The sequence below is a fragment of the Echiichthys vipera genome (assembly GCF_963691815.1).
Source record: "Echiichthys vipera genome assembly, chromosome: 20".
Taxonomy (NCBI): domain Eukaryota; kingdom Metazoa; phylum Chordata; class Actinopteri; order Perciformes; family Trachinidae; genus Echiichthys; species Echiichthys vipera.
Window position 1 is genome coordinate 18,223,887 of NC_139845.1, and position 20,928 is coordinate 18,244,814.

Below are 20,928 nucleotides of genomic sequence, written 5' to 3' on the forward strand. Positions count from 1 at the left end.
CTCTGAGTGCCTGTCACTTTTTCTTTTATTTCCTTCCACTCTCTCTCTCTCTTTCTCTCTCTCTCTTTCATTTTACACCATTTATTCTTATGTCCTTCGCCCGCCCCTTCTCACTCACAGGGCCCATATCGTCACGTGTATGCACAAATAGCCCACAGCAGATGACAAAATGCAAACCTCACGTGCTTAATACACGCACACACACGAACACACACACACACACACACACACACACAGACACACACACACTCTGGGAATGGAAGCACTCGACCCAAACGGCACCAATCTTCTTAAAGGTTTAGAGAATAAACAACACAGTTGCTCATTTCATAGCAGCAGCTCTGTGTCTGACAGAGCAGGAATAAGCACTTTATACTTTAATAACACACACACACACACACACACAAACACACACGCACACACACACAGGTGATCAGCTGGATTTCCACATTGCACCACATGCATGAATTACGCCAAACCAGAGCATTCATGTGAGTTTCGAAAAAATCTAAATCCTGTAGGTGTGATTAATATCAATGTTCACAAACTAAAGTGTGTGTGTGTGTGTGTGTGTGTGTGTGTGTGTGTGTGTGTGTGTGTGTGTGTGTGTGTGTGTGTGTGTGTGTGTGTGTGTGTGTGTGTGTGTGTGTGTGTGTGTGTGTGTGTGTGTGTGTGTGTGTGTGTCAAAGTATGAGGCGCTTATTCCAGCTACTATAAAGATAAATAGATAAAAGCAGTGCTTTACATTTTGGCTTCTTTTTCCCGCCATACCATATTTGACTCCTATTTGACTCTTCTTTTCAGGTCTGTACTACAGCAGAAATACTGTGTTTATGTTTGGACATCTGAGACACTTTACTTTCAGCCTTTTGAGAATCAAACAAGCCTCAGTTGTCATTTATAGAACAAAATTAAATCTATTTAAATACAGAAGGCTTTTGTACATGCAGTGCTTTTGGACACAGGAGATTTTTAAGGCAGCCAAATTAAAACCACTGAATGAAGATCTGGAAGTGACTTTCTAGAAGGAGATATGTTTTGTTTTTTTTATGTCTTTTTTATACCCAGATATACCACCACAGGCCTATCAGATGAACTCACGTACACCTACATCAACATCACCGGTCATGTTCCACCTATAAAGGTCCCATGTTGTAAAAAGTCAGATTTCCATTTTGTTTTGTTATAAAGCAGGTTAATGTGCTACGTAAATACTTTGAACGTATCAAAACGCTCAATCCACAGAGAAATGCACACAGCTCATATTTAGAAACTGTGTCTTTAAATGTGCCATTAGGATGGTCCTGACTAGACTATATAACTGTAAGTATATATTAAGTATATATAAGGTGATGTTACAGTCCTTCCCGGCTGCAATGAAGGTGCAGAAACACCGAGAATGCAGTTGCGAAAGACCTGGAAATGTTGACCGATCGGAGCAGACTGGGCCTTTTCAGTAAGGGGTCTTAGAGAGACAGGCGCTTACTGTAAACAGAGCTTTTCAGACAGAGGGTGAATACAGGTGTATTCAGACAGACGGTTTAAGAAAAATAATGTGTTTTTTTAACATTAAAGTAACAACCTGAATACAAACACAAATAAAAATATGAACCTGAAAATGAGCATACTATGGGACCTTTAACTAAGTGAATATTGCGATAATACGGTAGTTTTAGTTCATACAACTGAACTGTCAATTTTAAGCTGGTTTGGTTAAGTTTGCATGTGGACTACTAGAGCAGAAGCTAGACATTTCAACCACTTTACCGTTACTTTTGAAAACGTGGTAGATTCAATATGCGGCGTTAAATTAGTTGAGCTACTCCACAATCTTTCCAAGTACAGTATATCCCCTGGTTAAAACCCCTGAGGTCGGGTATCACTGTGTTATAATGATACTGTCCAGCATGTTGGTTGAAAATGCCATACCCAATGTTTACAACCCTTAAAAAATAGTTGTCATTACATCCCTGATCGTGTTTTTTGTATTCATACGTTGCAGTTTACAAAGCTTGTTTAATGATCACAGTGGAGTCAACTGGGAATAATAGAAACTCAGTGTTCGCATCTGAAAGTCTCCTCCATGAATAGACCCGCCTCCTGAATCTGTTTTAAAAAATCTATAAAACCGGTGATGCCGATGTGTGAAGGTTTAGCACAAAGAGCCTTGACGCGACTCCCATCAATACAAGCTGTGTCTCATTATGCAGCTCATCCAGGAATCCTCACTGTCGGCCGTTCCTGGAAGCAAATTGAGTTTTGCTATTGATTAACTCGTCCTCAGGTGCTCCTCCTTTTACATCGGACTTGTAACCTGTATGGTCTTTGTTCATCCAACTGGATCCAACTACCCATTCGGGGTGTTCTCCTGCATTTTTTTGTACACATAACAACGAAAAGCAATGCGCCGATATGTGTGTATTACACATATTTATTGTGTGTATTCCCAACAGTGAAAGCATGTGACGTAGTATAAGACATAAAACGACGTAAAACACAGGACTTCAGGCCAGGGGAGCGGGGTTCAATTCCCACCCGTAGTAAAGCAATCCACGCCCTCTTTTCTGATCCTAACCAAGTGTTTTTTAATGCCTAACCCCATCCGTCACCTTTTGTTGGCTAAATTCAGTCACGTAACGTTGTTTTTGTGCGTTGTTGCACTTCCGGTCCGTCCTGCCGTCCTTTTTTTGTAGAAATTTCTTTGAATTTCTGTGCAAAACTTCACGTAGGATTTGCTATGAACGTGTTCATAGGAACACATTGACCCATTTTGATCTCAGCTTGATAGAGTCCATCTTGCTTTTCCATATCTTACAGTATCCAACAGCTTTCCTGCTGCATTTGCTGCATCTATTTCATACATAACTTACATTATACACAATGTTCAATGTAGAAAAAGCAAGATATACAGTACAATCCACACAGATTACACACACAGTACTCATGCAGTTTCCAGTGTATGTGGAATTTATTATCCCTCTATCCCATAAACTGCTCGTATAAAGCTCATTAATTAAGAGTAAGAGTCTACAGTCATGCTGGCAGCCCAGGGAGGCTGTACGTATTGCTTTAAGCTCAGTGCTAACGTCTGCATGTCACAATGACAATGCTAACCTGCTAATTAGTAGTAGATGTGATGTTTACCACCTTAATTAACTGAGCGATGGAGAGCGAGCTGTATCTAGCATTTGGCGGTTAATAGGGGTCCCCTCCCAATTCACTGTACAGTGTATACGTAATGCACTACTAACACATTTTGCCCGTAGATCTCAAGACCTTTCACTTGACACTGCACTTTATTGGTTCCTCAGCAATATCTGCCACGGGTGAAGTTGATCAAATGAACGTTTGTCTAGAAAAACGAAGGACAGACAGACAGAGACTCCTTACATTTTAGATAGATGGTATAAAACACTTATTTTTTAAGGAAATCGGTGACCATCATTGTTTTTAAAAATGCATAGTTGTGTTTTCCACTTTAAGTCAACTGCCCTCAAACGCCCTGGAAGTAAGCAGCTGCTGCGGTGCAGCTGATGTCCAGGTGGAGGATCTGGCATGCTGCTGATGAGCAGTGGTTATTTCAGCCTTAGAAAAGCCATACGTCTTTACGTTAACACGGTAACACAACCTAATAACCTGGACAGAGTGTGTGTGTTAATGTTAGGGTTAATCTCTAAATTAGGCCTATATCAGTTACTTGGCAGGCTGTCCGCCTCTTTATCTGGCTGAACAGGAGTTTACAGTGAATCCTTATTGCCTGTGGCATTCTTTTTTCTGTAATAAGTCTTACTTTTCTACTACTACTACTACTACTATTTACTATACAGACTTTTTACAGTTTTCTGAGGCCTTCTCTAAAGCCCTTTTTATGGAGTAAGACAAAAGATGTCTCACAAATTCAGTTTGTGGGTACGAGTAGAAAAGGTGTTGAAATGACATCACAGAGGTCACAGGCAGGTCACAGGGGAAAGTAATCGAACCCTGAATGATGCGCCGAAGTCAAGGATGGCTGACAACAGTGCACCCACTGACACCGCCAGTAACTCAGGGGAAGCATCATCACAGCTAAAGTCACATCCAGCATTTATTTATTTTTATTTAGTTATTTATTTCATGATATTTTACTGTTTTAAATAATAGTTATCAGAACCCTGCAACACATAATAACATACCCACAAGCTTACAGGCCCAAGGGAAAGAACACAAGCACCTGAGAGGCATGAACTGATGAAGCCTCTTGAGAGGTGAAACGTCTTCCTAGACAAATAACCAAGTCCAGTTGCTTTTGACTGAGATTGCTTGAGACAACTTGAGACTGAGTTGTACTCACAGCTTTTAGATTCATACTCACATAAAAACCATCCTAACCCGAGACTTGTGTATGACAGCAGAATTTTGTGTACAACTTCTTTATTTACTAATACGAATGGTTAGAATCATGGAAGAATCTTTTAATCATGGACACATCTTTTTGACAGCTGTCTTACTCCATACGTTTTCACATATGAACCCTGGCGAATATCCAAGGTTTCTCTTTCTCACATGCAGCAAACAACAGAACCTTGTCTGTGTCAGATGCGCTCCCACTTACTGGAAAACTGTCAGAGATGGTTAAGAACCAAGATGGTTCAACTCACGAGATGGTCATTTCCTGTATCTGTGTCACATGGGATTTGTTCCTGTGTCCCAGCTAACGGCAGGTCAATCTTCCAAAGGGAGACGTGAACGTGAACATAGATTATGACCCACCCCTTCATCCCAAAGTCACTGAAGTAAATATTCAACCCATTTTTAACAAGCCACATATCTTCTTAACATTCTGACACTAAAATGACATTTTTCAGAAAGACAAATCAGGACTCGTATCCATCTCAGCAACAAATTCTCGTGAGATCTCGGAACACAGCTAAGCCAATGTCCACTAATGTTCAAGGACGCCTCAGAAAACTCATTGTTGTAATGTTAAACGTGACTGTTAGCTGTGTAAAGCAGAATAAAATGTAAATAAATTACACCCATCCACATGATGTTTACTGCTCTTTCAAATCAGGCTGCGCACACCCTGCTGCCTGAAATGCAATATCTTTAGTATAGAGAATCTCAGACTGTTCGATTTAGGCAAAGAGTGGCGTCTGGGTAGAGCGTGCAGAGGGGAGGACATGACGCAGATTACTGACAGAAGTTCCACAATCTCATCATCTGTCCCGTTAGACCTTTTCGTTGCCTTCATTGTGTAAATCACCCAACTGCATCTGACGATTGCGTTCACACATACTGTAAACCGCACCGGGTAATGTCTAGATAATTTCAGGTTTGCAGTGTATGTGTGAAAGGGCTTAAGTGTCTGAGGGAAAGAGCCCCCCTCTGGTGTTTTTTCTATATTCCTTCCAAAGGACGCACTGGAGAATAAAACAAGTGCAATGGTGTGCAACTAAGTAGTCAGCAACCACATCCAAGTTCTTGTGGTTCCAAGGGTCCAAATATTCTAAAAGAATCCAGCTTCTTGGACAAAAACAAATACTAATGTCCTGGTTCTAGATACAAAACTACCTCACGATGAGAAAAAGCTGCTTATTCTACCCTCTGAGACTCTTTGGATAAGATCGGCAGCCAAAAGCCTAAAACGTAAATGTGAAATGTTAGAATGCCTTTAATCTGATTAACAGGGAAAGCCAATTACCTTTGTCTATTCCAGGCTATTTCTAGTGCAAGAAATCCTGTTAATGACACGCCAAACCTAGGGATACAGATACACACACTCACACACTGGGAACAGGTAAAGTCCAGTGAATTTAAAGCCAATTACTTCTATTTGAGTTTTTTAAGGATTGCATTGGAAGCCATGCTAGTAATCTGCCTTCACTGCAAATAATGTGACCCTGTGCTTATATGCAGAAGAACATTGCAACACCAAACAAAAAGTTATGATAAGTTTTCCTCAACAGGAGAAAAACTTTAACAATGCAATGCAATGTCTGGATTTCTGCAAAAACAGCCTGAAGAAAAAATACTGTACATGCAAGGGCACACATACACACAGGCACACACACACATTCAGAGTCAGGGGTATTCCTGTTAGCGACACACACTATCGTCACTCCTGAGCCCTAAAGGCTTGGCAAGCTTCAGACAAAGAGTTCCTTCTGTCAATCCAATATGGTTGCTGGCAGTGACTCAACTTCATTATTACCTTCCCACGGCTTACAACTAGCACCGCTCACTGAACAAAGTCACAGAGGGAGAGTCTGAAATTAGCCTTCACTCTGCCCTGATGGTGGTGCGGTGAAAAGAGTGAAGAGGCAGTGAAGACAAACTCACCTCATCTAAACAGCTACGACTCATCGTTGAAAGCAATAGTTCTAAAGTTATTCTCTTTATTGCTGATACTGATCTTACATCCGTACATTAGGAATGTAGCTGGAGCCAGCTGCCAGTTAGCTTAGCTTAGCACAAAGACTGGAAACTTGGGTAAACAGCTAGCCTGGCTCTGTCCAAAGATAACAAAATCTTCTTACAGGCACGGGGTTCTGTTCCACTTCCAGACCAGACAACCAGACGAAACTCCAGTTACTAGTCCTGGCCGAGAAATAGTCCCCCCAAAAACATATCCCCCCGCAAAATGGAAAGGGTTTGTTTTTACACTTTAGTTTTTGTATGGACTGAACAAACAGATAGTGAGCTTAAGAGTTTCTTGGAGGTGGATTTTCCAACTCTTTCCCCGTTTTCAGTCATGGCTTAGTCAAGCTAAGCTAACCAACTGCTTGTTCCAGCTACGTTAGGGAGGCCAATTTCGATTCATTTTTTTCTGGCCGATAGCTGCCCCTCATTATCCAACAAACAGGCAGTTTGTCACCAGTTCACCCGTCGGGAGGCTTGGACATACTTTCGGTGTCTGTGGACAGCTGCGGCTGTACTTATCCCACACACGATGACGTGCATGAATTGTCGTGGGAACATCCAGCCTCTTTCCCAGTAATGGAACTGCTTGCGCATCCGCATGAAAGGTACAAGTACATAGCTGTCCGCGGACGCAGAACCTTGCGACGTTGTCAGCTGTGTTTGCCTGGCATATTGTGTGTAGGATGGCTAATTTGACACGCCAGTCCTCATCGAAATAGTGGTATGATTCCTTTGTGAGTAACCTTTGTGAGCAGTCGATAGTGAGAGCCACATCTTCTTGTCAGAAGAAGAAAAAATAGCAACTTGCTGGTGCAAAGTTAGTACTATCAAAGTTAACTGGCAGTTAAGAAATAGTTTAGTCTATTTCTTACGATGTGACAAACTTTGTTTGCCAGTTATTAAACCCCTGGGCTACATATTTAGCATAGCGATATGAGTGTTAATCCAAACATCCAAACACTCTGTAAGAAAGCGAATAATTGTATTTCCCAAATCTCAGTGTCGAACTGATGCTCTAAAATGATCACAAGGGGACCTTAACTTTAAAGGCGAATGGCAGAAGTAGTAAGAAACACTAGCAACAGTGCTCGTTCTAATAAACTAATCTGAAATTACTTTTTAAAATATTAATATCCTAAAAGCTAACAGAAATCCCATCAGATGCTCTTCCACTGTCGTTTCTAATCTTCTTTTGTGATAGGAGTATTTTCATTTATCTTTTAAGTCCATTTCCAACAACCTGACATTTCATCCTACAGTCCCAGAATGCCACAATGAGTTTAGTTGACTTATTCCATTTGAAACTAAGTGACAGCCACTGTGTCTGAGCACGCAAGAAAAGAAAGTGAAATTGAAGATCTCTTGTCTGATTGTCATGTAACTTTGATGAAGGCTTTCAGCTTAAATGTGCGGGCTTTTCAGAGCCGATAATTACATTTTTTGTTCTCGTGGCGTCCATTGAACTGCAAGCTCAGCCATGTCTGTTCCCAACGTATAGCTGAAGGGTTTGGGTTTTGTTTTTGTTTGTTTTGTTTTTTTTTTTGGGGGGGGGGGGGGGTAGATTTTTGTTTTTGGCCGTTTTCAAGCCTTTATTATACAGGAAAGACAGGAAATGGGGTGAGAGAGAGAGAGGGAGACATGCTGCAAAGGGCCACAGGCCGGAGTCAAACCCGCAGCCACTTCAGCCTCTTTACATGGGGTGGCTGCTCTAACCACTGTGCCACCAGCCAGCCCATAGCTGAAGGTTTTAAGACTGGTGTAATCTTCTACTAACATGTCAGCTATTCGAAATCAGGCAAACTGTCCCGAACTTGAGGAATTATCCTCAAACGAATCACTGCCGGTTATTAGAAAACTTTAACTTTCAGATTCAGCCTCTGGTTTCTGTATATAGTCAGTATAATGTTTCAAACAAAAAAAATCCCCCAAAATTGTGACTGTACAAGTGTCCATGATCACTTTATTTAAATTAGCATGTGAGACTCACTAGACACAGGCACTAATGCATGGAGGTCTTGTGTGTTTGCACAGGACCACACAGTACGCAAGCAGAGCAAGAGCCGGGGGGATTAGGTAATCATTTGTGATACCGTGCATCCGTGAGGTGCAACAGAAATAGATACACTGATGGCGAGAACAGAGAGAGGCATCATGTTTGTTGAGGTCAGATCACATAAAGCTGGAGAAGCTGGAGCAGAGGGACCAAAAACACACTCAAGAAAAAGAAGAATCAGACAGGAACACGAGGATGAGCACGATGAAGCGAGCCAGCCGTCAGCCATCTTTCATTAGCTTCAATTCAGACTTTCAGCATCTGGTGAAGTCGGACTCAGATAAATGTCATTTTTTAACTGTTGTTCACCCAGGAAGACACTGACCAATCATGGAGGAGAGTCTTTCCTTCAGTCTCTTTAATTAGCTTAATGTCTAACATGAGCTGCAGGGCCATTCTTTTTACTACTCCCACTCTCCATTTCTGAGAAATTTCCATTTCCTCTCTAAAACGGACAGATGATGTTCAGCCATCAAGTGTTTCATTTTGCACATATTTCAGATCATACTAGTTACGTTGGTAAATATAGGGAAGTTTCTTATTTCCTAGCAAAAGTTATAACAGGGCACATATTCTATTGGGCTGTATTTTCTGCAGGCTATTCTCATGCAGTTCTTGTACATATAACAAAGCAAAAGTAATGCGCAGTAATACGTGTTTATTACACATATTTGTTATGTGTGTAATCCCTATAGTGAAAGTATGTGATGCCGCCGTGTAAGGAGGCAGGTCCGGGCGGTGGCTGGGGAGCGGTGTTCAATTCCTGTTCCTACTAAACCAATCTTTTGTTAGCTTAAATCGGTCTCGTAACCTTGTTTGTTGTGCGCTGTTGCACTTCGGGTTTAGCATCTTTTGACCTTACTGTACTTTAAGGTACTGCGATCCGTCAGCATGCTTTTTGGTACAAATTTTTGTGAATAGAATAGAATTTGGGACATGGACATGTTCATGAGAACACGCTGATTTTCTGCTATTTCTGATCTGGTACAAAATGTATCACCGCTCTAAAATGCACATGATGATGTCCAACCATAGACCATAGCTAGTAACAAAAGTATCAAACTTTATTGATGCAAAGATACCTTTCTCTAATGAGTCTCATAGCCCAGCACTACTTGAAATACCTGTCACTTAATAATAATTTTTTAAAAAGCATCCAAATATTCTGACTTCATGTGATAAAAAACAGCATTTGGAACTTGGTATTTATACATTATCCAATCAATAAATAAATGTGATGATCACACCGTTACACACATCTGACAAGGCACTGGACCTGGTCCACTTGTTCCATGGAGATCAGTCCATCAGGCAGGCATCGGCAACACCACTTGGACAAATCACACAAGTGCAGTACACTGAGAACTGGTAATAATAATAATGGCATTTGTGACGTTTATTTAGAATAATGATTACATCAGCTGATGATCTTTTGGACGGTGGTTTGTGGTTGCCTGTTAATGTATATATATTTTTCATCACTTTGGGGGATTGTTCATCACTTTTTGCATACTATGGCTAGAAGGCCAGTTCAGTTGATATGATAGGGTTTTAAATCTGGGGTTCATGAAGCTGACATGTAAATGAAGGGAGTGAAGGTCCTTGCGAGTATGGTAATACTAATAGAGAGGCGAAGTACGGTACAAAAATGTCCGGTAGTAAATGGGAAGAGACCAATTATATTTTGCCATGAAAAACACATGATGTTTGTCAATTTAAAAGATAATTTTGCAAACAAGTAACTCACACTACAGTGTAGGTTTACCATAGCACGTAGTTTTGTGTGAAATCACTACTGCTACAATTCTCATCTCATGCAATATATATGTCACCTCGCTTGCTCAGCTTGCTCGCTAGCTAGCTATGTTGTAATGTAATGCTGTCTTACATTGTTAACTTTTTGGTTATCCAAAGACTCTTTTAATCAACCAGGAAGCAAAATAACAAGCAGGACCCATCGCTCGTGAGGGTTACGTTACTTCCTGTAAAAATACACACAACACAGGCTTGATATCTTGAGCGAGACGTCACTAAGGCGCGACATAATTACACCACACCTATTGTTTTCCAAATTAAGGTCCCATGGCGGTCCACCGGAGGAGTGACTTTGATTCATGTGTGTGGGAGCATGGCATACATGCCTTATGTCAATGTACAGAACATCCATGTGTCTTCATACATGTGTGCATGCCACGGGGGCATCCAGCGATTGTGTGTTTGTTCTGTTCACTCATTCTGTGCATGCGAATATATTTAAATCTTTAATGCAGAGAGCCTAATCTTTATTTAATCACAAACTATTCCAAGTGCTTCTCTGACAGAGACGAGAAGGGAGGGTTTTAGAGAAGAATACTGCAGAGTGGATGTTTGGTTGGTGGTGTCGGGTTGCCAGGTTTGGGGGTCCAGAAGTGTATGAGCATCCTGCTGGTTGCTGAATGTTTTGAGTGGCAACCCACAGTTTCCACAATGATAGAGAAGCTTTCTCAATGGGGCCCACCAACAGGAAAGAGCAAACAAGTGTAGAGTCAACACACACAGAACGTACATACTCTTTGTGCGAGACACACAATACCTGGACATCAAATTCCAGCCACATACACACATGAATCCTAAGGAGCGAAGTGAAGAAAAAAAATCAACACACATTTTCAATCTTTTCGGCATTAATTCCAGTTTTTATGGAAGCTGGGCTCTACTTGGGGTGTTCTGTTTGTTCACACCACACTGGCGTCATTGTTCCTCTTCTCTGTTTACTAAAGCGAGTCGACTCACGGGGGATACGGTTGTTACTTCAGTGTCTCGGGGTCTGTAGGAATGGCGAAGAGTTTCCTGCTGCGGCGTGGCAATAGCCATTAAAAAACACCTCAGCTAGAATCTTAAAACACACACTGTCACGTAATATGTTCAATATTTTATCTGCCTTTGTAGAGGTAAAGGCTTTGTCTTTGGCAGTCAAATGTCTGTGTCTGTGTGTATGTGTGTGAGAAAAGAGAGACAAAGAGACAAAGAGAGGAAGCTTAAGACCTTTAACAGACTCTAGGAGTTTGAGTAGCGCTTCTAAAATCTAAAATTTTGTCTTTTTTTCATTTTACTGTAGTAAAAACTAAGCTATCAAGCTGAAGTCCAAATTAAAAAGGCGTTGAAAGTTAAAGTGTTACATCTTATAGTCAATATCCCCATGTTGACAGCATATCAATCAAAGTGTGTTGTGCTGCTCGGTGTGAGTCTTGATAATAGATCAGAATATGAAAGCTCCTACTGCTGAAATGAGGTCTGATGAATCCACCAGATGATAATTAATACCACCGAGTTTCAATAAAACATTATCATATCGCTTTAATTCAAATGCAAATTTCACTCCTTGGTATTCTTTCCCTGAGAGGTTTTCATCTTTCAAAAACGTCACATTTTATTTTTCTTTTAGCTTTTAGCTAAGGTGGCGGCCACACACAGTGAGTGATAACATCAATATCTTGAATATTAGTTTCCTCTTTATCATGTCTTGTTTTTAATCATAATCATGTCTTTTAGTGCTATGCGCATTTCACCCTCTGTCTAATTGTGTGTTAAACGCTGGATGCCAAGTCAAATTCCTCTGTGTTCATTGATGCATCTGGCAAATAAAAGTGATTCTGATTCTGACTCTTTAAAAACAGTCAGCTCGTCCTTGTTTCCCTGTACTGTACACATTACGCACGTGTCTGGTGTGTGTGCCTTGATGTGTTTGCGTGTGTGTGAGTGAGGGGATGCTGTCATCTCCACACAGGATCCTCTCTCTCTCTCTGTCTCTACCGCTGCAGAAATCCTCCCATCTGTCGTTCCTAATCAGCAGAGCGCAGCTTGCATGTTCACAGGGTCTTATGGAGGGAGGACATCTCTCTTTCTCTCTCTCTCTCTCTCTCTCACACACACACACACACAAACACACACACACAGATTACACTAATACTGACACAGCAAAGCGAACTGCAGCATCATATGCCCTTCTGGCCCTTACTCATTAAAACATCACCATGCTTTAATCTGTGTTTCTCTATGACTGATTACTTAACTTTACAGGTCACTTAAATTGTGCAAGAAACATTTGACACGTGTAAGTCACACTAATAAGTCAAAAGAAATAAAGATAAAGAAGTGCAGAGACACAATAAATGAATAAAAGCATTAGAAAAAAACAAATTCAAGTGAAGATAAATACAGCAGCAGTGGTGATGAATGTACCACTTTTCCAAACAATTTTTATATTTTCAAGTGGCATCTGTGTCTAAATGGCTTTCTTTCTTTTGGTGATTCAACTGAAGATGAATTTTGCCCGGTCATTCAATTTATTTGAAAAAGAACAAGATACTTCCTCCTATAATGAAGCCAGATGGGGTTTCTGTACTTTCTATCCGCTGTCATTAAAACCCGTATAAACATTGCACTTCCTTGCAATTCAGTTCAAGTCAAATGTACCATAGTTCTGGAAAGCAATCTAATTATCTGCTATTTTTTTTTTTTTATCCCCCTGGGTTTTCTTGATGTATCTTAATGTTTAATGTACCGGCCAGAACAAAGTATGAGTCAGTCAAGTGAGCTTTAAAAGCCAGAGACTTCCAGCAGCTGGCCAAGGAATTGCTGAGTCACAAGCATTGATCAATAGCCCTGTCAACCCACTGCAGATATCATATGGTCATTTTGTGATGTGGTGCAGGAATAAACCACACTTAGTTTTCATTTGAGTAAGATCTGTGGGATGTTTTTGTGGGACTGGCGACGCTGCAGTGTTTACATGAGATTTCCTGAGCGCCTCATAAAAATCCCTGCAGCACAATCTAACAATAGCTGCTGTATCACAAGACCTCTCGGTGGTATTTGCGTAATGTGGCAAAAGAAAGATAAAAATAGTACTTTCTCTGTTCTGTCTCTCCATCTCTTTGTGTCTATCTATCCAGTCAGACTGCTAATCTCAGGCTCCCAGCATAGATAACAGAAACTCTGGACCGAGCTGTCTGTGTTGGACGAGAGAGAGGAGAGAAAAGAGAGAGAAGAGAGGAAAAACAACGGGAAGAGGAAGACAGAGACGAAGGGAAAGGAGCAGTTAGAAATAGGTAGCGGGGCGGAGTTCCTAGAGTTTTAATCTTAAAGGAATAGTTCAGATATTTTAAAGTGTGGTTGTATGAGTTAGTTATCCAAAGTCAGTGTGTTATTACTACCATAATGGCTCCCAGTTTAAAGAAGCATTCATTCATCTTCAACCGTTTGTCCCTGTCGGGGTCGCGGGGGGGCTGGAGCCGATCCCAGCAGACATTGGGCATGAGGCGGGGTCCACCCTTGACAGGACACCAGTCTATCGCAGGGCACATAGAGACAAACAGAGACAAACAACCATTCACACTCACATTCACACCTACGGGCAATTTAGAGTCATCAACTAACCTAACATGTGCACATCTTTGGACTGTGGGAGGAAGCCGGAGAACCCGGAGAAAACCCACGCAGACACGGGGAGAACATGCAAACTCCACACAGAAGGGCCCCAGCCGGGAACCCTCTTGCTGTGAGGCAACAGTGCTAACCACCACACCACCGTGCCGCCCCTGAAACATATTTTAGACACCTAAAAAATCTATACCAGTTTAAGGGTATCGTATATGAAATATTTTTACAGTTTTACTATGCTGTCAGACAGCCCTGTTATCTATGCTCTTGTCAAAGCCACCAGACACCATCGACCAAAAATTACAGGAGTTGCTAGTTTTTTCCACGGCCTTGATGGATTTGTTTAGTTTACCAACAGACAAACTCAGTCTGTCTCAGACAAACTGTTGATTCCAGAGTGAAAAAACTCTGATGATGTGTTCACTTACAAACATCCCAGCAGAGCATGTGAGCGAAGTGGAACGTGAGCGAGCGGGAAGCACAAAGACTTTGGATGGAGCGCCGATCAGATCTTTTAAAGTTGTCCGTTCGAAGCCTGCTCGAGGAGCAGTGAACGATTTGAATTTGAGCAAGGTGAAGTCTAGTTGAGCACGGAGCGATGCTGAGCAGAGCCAGGCTTTAAGAGTGGGAGCGAGGGGAACGAACAGCGCAGCGAGCGAGGAGCAAGGAACAAATATTCTCACCCCTCCACTCCGCTCACATGCTCTGCCTCACAGCTTTTACCAGGTAATCGCCTGCTCCCTGAAGTTTGTCAGTAGATAACCTGAAAAATATTTTAAACTAGAGTGTTTTAAAGTATTTATAGAAGTAATTATTATTATTATAGAAACTGATGTAGGAAATTCGCTATTTGCTCTCTAGCTGAGAATAAGAGGAGACGGTCAAAACCACTTTAATGTCTGTACGCTCAATATGAAGTTAATATATAAGGAACACATAATTTGCTCCCATGAATCAAAAACACTGTTCTCCCTCATTTATGCCTTCAGCGCTCAGTGTGGTCCCTCTCTCCTCAGGTCTGTCCTGTATCTCTGTCCTGCCGCCACGTCGAGGTTCTTTCTACGTAGAGAGTGGCACAGGCGTGTCGATCGGCACCGTGTTGGCCTTCTGGTGCAGAGAGGGATATCAGCTGGTCGGCAGCGACAAAATCTACTGCAATGTCCGGAACGGCAAACCACAGTGGAGCAACTACCTGCCAGTCTGTGAAGGTGAGCGGGCTGCCAAACGCTCACAGTCATTTGCAGATCAATTGAATCTTTTCTAAAATGTAATTTGTTCCCCTCTCAGCGATCCCCAGACCGGAGGACCGTGGTCTGAGAGTGGCTGTGTTGGCCTCAGTGGTGAGTGGTGTTGTCATCCTCGCCATGTCCCTGTCCTTCCTCATCTGCTGCCTACAGGAACGATCCAGTCGGGACCGAGCGAAGAAAGAGGGACGGAGCAGGTAGGACTAGAGACAGGTGCCAAAATTAACCCCCAATACAACCCGCCTGTTACATGCAGACTTTGGTTTTTCTCAGACTTTCACCCTGGTATATGAGAACTACAGTGCTGATAAAGTTTTCTTCTCTTCAGGCGCAGAGACAAGCGCTCAGCCCGTCGCAGCGAGTGTTGGCTGGAGAGAGAAGAGGGAGAATGGGAGGCTTTCCCTCCTCCTAAGATCTTCCATCTCTCCCAGAGGATGAACCCTCGTCTGGCTCCAGACAGCCCCCTGTACCTGACTGGAGGGCTCGGGGGATATGAGAACAGAGGATACCAGAGGTAAACTGGCAGCAAATGTTCAAATCCATTCAGTTTGGAACGTTTCATGGAAACACCTTCAGGAGTGTTTGGGTAAAGAAAAAAACAAAACGTTTCGGTTTTTGTCATCAAATGTTTGACACAAGCTAACCCATCACCATTAATGGGGCCAAATAGAGCACATCTGTGCAATGTCATGCAAGTACATGTTTTTCGTTTCAGAAAGTTCCAAATACATGGACCCCAGAAGTATATGAAATCATAACATTCAAATATAAAACATACCAATAGGATAGATAATTATAAGGAACGATATAGAAGATCATCTGTGCCATAGAGCTCCTTTGTTGTCCAAAAATCATTAAAAACACATTGGTTCACTGGCTGACACCATGAACACACACACACACACATACACACACACTGTAGTTTTTAGTCTACCACAAACACTTTCCTGCTCATAAATAGCATAGACTGTATAATAAAGATGGATGAAGCTTCTGGGTGAAGACAATGGTGAAGTGTCTTAAACCGATATTCTATCCAATGAGTCCGCTGGCTCCAACAAGAAGTCAGATTGTATAGAAGTCAATGAGAAAATGAGCTTACGTCTCACTTGATCACCACAGTAAACATTAAAGTTAACACACAGCAAATAAGTGTACAGTATGGTCTCGTTTGCTAGTTTTAAGTCTTCTACAATACAGCATGATGTTCATTTAGTAAGTCATGGTCCCATTTTGGGGCGTGGCTACTTTGTGATTGACAGTTCACCAGGCTAGCAACAGGATAGAGGCTTAGCCATGCATATCCATGGCACTGTGTACATTAAAATAGCCGTGAACTTTTGGGTGTTATCTGTGAAGAACTGTGAAGAGCCTCTCACTGTGTGTTTTCAGTCCATTAAGGTTTTTTTAAATGTTCTTTAGAGTTGAGTTGAGTTGAGTTGAGTAACATTTTGGTGTCACAGTTTAACCAGAGACAACAGATTTAAGGAAACTAAGGATTAAACAGATTTTTCCCAAAACACATGGAATATAAACTATAAATAGTGGGCAACTACAGGCTGAACAAGAGGAGTAAATACAAAGCTTCAACACAAGAAAAATCGACAACGAAATGACGAGGAACAAAAGGGGAAACAGGTTTATATAGACAGAGAACTGATCACAAGAACAAGATACAGCTGGAGAGGACATGGGACTGAAATACAGAAGGATACACTGAAAACGAGAACTGGCGACACGAGACATGCTGATCACGGTAGACACAAAACAGGTGTACAAGGAAGACATTCTACAGGATCATAGAAAAAATCTGGAAAACAATGAAACAATTAGATAAAAACAACAGGCTCAAAAACGAAGTAGAACTGGAACTAAACAGTAAAATACCCAATGAGTGAACAAATTACTAAAACATAGTTGTGGAGGAAAACAGATTGAATAACACAAAGAAGTGAAGTAAAACAAGACATGACACAAGATTTAAAAATAAAACAGGAAACAAACTAAACCCAAACCTAAAAGACAATGTTATACGCTCACCTAAAGTTGTCTTGTTCAGCGCTCAGTTGCACCTTGATAACAACAGAGTTTTAATACAAGAGCGTGGTTAATGACATCTTCACAATAAACAATGAGGCTGATGCTAACGCTGAAGCTAACGTCACAGATAGTTTAAACACACCAGGCTTTGACAAGTCAGTTTGTTTACACTACCAGTGACATTAGCAATGACACTAACGCTAATCTTCCTCGCACAAATAACATAGTATTAGAGAACTATAGTAACTGATAGCTGAGAGCATCTGGATGCTGCGTTATCACATGTAATGTTGCAGTTCTAGGATTAGGCAAACTAAAAGTACCGTCCAACAGAAACTCCAGGACCATCTCATCTCTTTTAAACTCCAGATGAAGCTGCATTAGCCTCCACCATCGCTGGAAAGCATAGACCATGTTGACTCGCGTCTTGCCTTTTGATGCATCAAGTTTTTTCTTTAATGCAGCTTTTTGTGAAACTGTCTTCATTTTTGTGGTAGTTTTCTCTTTGGGAGCAGCTGGGGTAAAAGGGGTGGCCGGCCTTGGTCATTCAATGTCAGTTCTTCGCCGTTCCTTGCTATCTCTCACAGACCACCCAAGTGCTCTACAAGCAGCGGTAAGCAACTGGAAGGGACATTGCGACGGGGGACAGACAGGAAGTGCTTCATATAATTTTATTCAGATCAAATAAATCAGGTTTATCAGGCAACAAAACAAAAGATTAGGCCAAGACGCCTTGAAAGCTTCGTCCATCTCTTTGATACAGTCTATGGTAGATCAAAACAAATCTTTGTCAATCCACCGCTTAAAATAGTCCCCAATAAATGCACTATTTTCTGAAATACCACATATTTATGTCTTCAGTAGGAACCAATGGGCCTGGAGCTGAATGCCACGGTCAGAATAGGGAAGTGTGAAAGTATTGAGATACTGACTAACAGCTGGTATGACTTTCTTCTTGCTTTCTGTCATACAGGAGTCAGGAGAGTTTGCTGAAGGCCTCCCTGCCGGGAATCTACCGCTCCGAATCTCAGCTTTACCCACACGTCGTCCTGCAGAGAGTCCCGACTCCGACAGCCCCCTCCGCTCCTTCTGCTCCCTCTGCCCCCCTCTACCTCCACCTGCCCACCTCCTCCTCCTCTGCTCCTTCACCCGCCCACACAACCTCCCACGGTCAGCCTCACATCATGGCACAGTATCCTACCCCAACGTACCCGCCCCACCCCAACACTGCTGTGCCCGCCTTCCACCCAACACCTGCGCCTATCTACCCCAACCCCAACCCGAGACCGCAGCGGCCATGGCAGTAGCTATTTCGAACACTTTCCATAGTTTGGGGGAGCCGTGTCATCCCTGCTGAACATATTGAAGGGATAGCTTCACAGGCACGTTTTGGAGACACATGAAGTCTTCCCTCTTCCTCATCCCTGATTTCTCCCACAGAGGGCGGCAGATGTTGCAAAGCCGACACAAAGAAAAAGTGTAAAACTGGAGTTGCAGCCAATGTAGAAGCTTCCCTTAGTACCGCATGCTTGTCGAACTTCTCCTGCATTTTGGACTAAACAGGAACTGAACACTAGATTTTTCTTGTCCCTTATTCTTGCTGAACTGCTGCTGCTGTCTGCTAGAGGACTTCTGTGGAGAAATTACAAGAAATCTTCAAGTAGCCTGACGACAAGGGAAACCAGGAGGCTTTACTAATGTGGTGTACTAATTTGGTTTATCTGTTGACATTTACGAAGCATATGAAGCAGTAAGGACTTTAACTATTGCCGCCACTGTTAGGCAGCTCAAATCTCTCAGCCATGTTCTTTCTTTTTTTTAACAGTTTATTGTTATAAAAAGGATCCCTAACAGCCTTCCTTAGGTCAACATAACCGAATCTAGACATATATATATTTTTGCTTTAAAACTAAAGACTTAAAATTAATTTCTGAAATCTTATGTGTGTGTTGTAACGACAGGTTTCGGGTTATTAATATGTTGTGGTATTTTCCCACAATGCATGGAGGAACAGACCGCCGACAGGGCTTTATAGGATTAAAGTCGCAACAGCAACTGATGCAGGCAACTTTGTGCTGTTTGTATGGATTAAATGATACAGTGAGCGTTTTAAAGTGATCCTTTTTTTCTCAACGGAATCGTTTATTTTTCTCCGCCTGTAATGCCGAAACTCGTTCAGTCACAGTTATTTATGACTGAATTTAATGAATTCATTCATGATAAAAGCTTGTTTAATGGTCAGCAGCTTGGCTGTGAAAGTCATTCAGGGACCCTGATGGAAACATGAAATCTGACATGGGTTGAAAAATAATTGCAAAAAATTATAACACAACCTGTATGATGTATAAGGTTGTCTGTGTACGTCACAGCAAACCAAATGAGGTCAGACGCACTGTTAGACTGCTGTTTTGTCCGTGATGCACTGGAAACTGCACAGAAATGCACTGTTATGTAAAGTTTGAGCAGCGTGATGAAAAAACGTCTGAACCGTGTCGACCTATAAACTGTGGTTCACTTCTCTTCAAACTTCCGCTGCAGTTGCACAGCTTTACAGCAAATGTGTATTGCTTCTTATTTCATTTTTTATAAATGAATGATTAACCTGTTACGTCCCTTGGTCTACTGTATGTACGTGCATTTTTAATCATAAACTCCGTCCAAGAGCAATTTTCTGTCGTATTAGTCAGTTTACGCTGTAGCTGGACTCAAGTAGACACACTAACAAATCTGCACTTTACATTTTTAAAGGGGCGGGGGGGCTTGGACCTGACAGTCCTGAATATTTCTTTTACTGTAAACTGTTTGTTGTATAATAATAATAAGACTGCCATAAAAGCTGAATAAAGACACTTTTGTTTAGTTGAACAGTTCATGGTCCAGTATGTGTTTCCAATGGGCGCTACTCAGAAAAGAGAGAGTGGTGGGAAATAGATGAAAAAGGGAAGGAAAGAGGGACAGTCAGGGAATTCAAGATAGACCTAGTTCATCACAGCGTCATCTCATCTCATCTCATCTTCAACCATTTATCCGGGGTCAGGTCGCGGGGGAAGCAGCTTTAGCAGGGGACCCCAAACTTCCCTTTCCGTCATGACAGATGAAAATGAGCAGATGACTCCTTTGCCTGCAGAGCGACTCTGACACATGAGGAAGACTGTGTGTGTCACACTGGACTGTCTCATATTTACACCTGAATCAAAGATGTGTTGATAAAAGTTGATGTAGCAGCACATAGATAGTTAGATAACTACTAATAGGTTTTTTCCCCACTTTTTTTTTTTCATGAGTGCCGTCTAGTTTCATTATATTAGAGCAAAATTATACTTTTTTTATCCGATTACTTGATTAATCGATGGAATAATCGTTAGAATACTTGATTACAAAAAGATTTGATAGCTGCAGCCCTACTGCAAATACATACATACCTCTCTGCATTAAATGGTGGAAAATAAAGACTAAACACCTGCTCATTTGTTTTGCCTGCCTTATAGTTGTGTTTTTGCATGTTTCAGGGCTTTTAGTTAAGTAAGCAAGAACTGCAAGACAGACGAGAGGAGAAAAGTTGGAGTTCAGCTTTTCACACTTTAATTATTTAAATACAATGAAGGATAATTAAAGTGAGGAAAGGGTCCATTGTGCAGGTGAAGCAAATCATTTAGAAAGTCATGAAAAACTTCAAAATTAGACCAGAAAAGTGAATTTTTGATACAAGTACGATGGTAGTATCTATCATTTACTATAAACTCTGAATTCACTTCCAAATACTTTAATTCA

At 41.6% G+C, this 20,928-nt stretch overlaps 1 protein-coding gene across 1 annotated transcript in view; it reads left to right on the forward strand.

The window, feature by feature from the left end:
- LOC310962988 (uncharacterized protein) overlaps nt 1–18,482 on the forward strand; it is a 40,386-nt gene extending 21,904 nt beyond the window's left edge. Inside the window, exons 3-6 of the mRNA XM_083935614.1 lie at nt 14,890–15,081; nt 15,161–15,314; nt 15,446–15,631; nt 18,131–18,482. Of these exons, the coding sequence (XP_083791740.1) occupies nt 14,890–15,081; nt 15,161–15,314; nt 15,446–15,631; nt 18,131–18,464 (866 nt within the window). The 3' untranslated portion in view covers nt 18,465–18,482. The remainder of the gene's footprint in view (nt 1–14,889; nt 15,082–15,160; nt 15,315–15,445; nt 15,632–18,130) is intronic.
- Nucleotides 18,483–20,928: the final 2,446 nt, after the last annotated feature.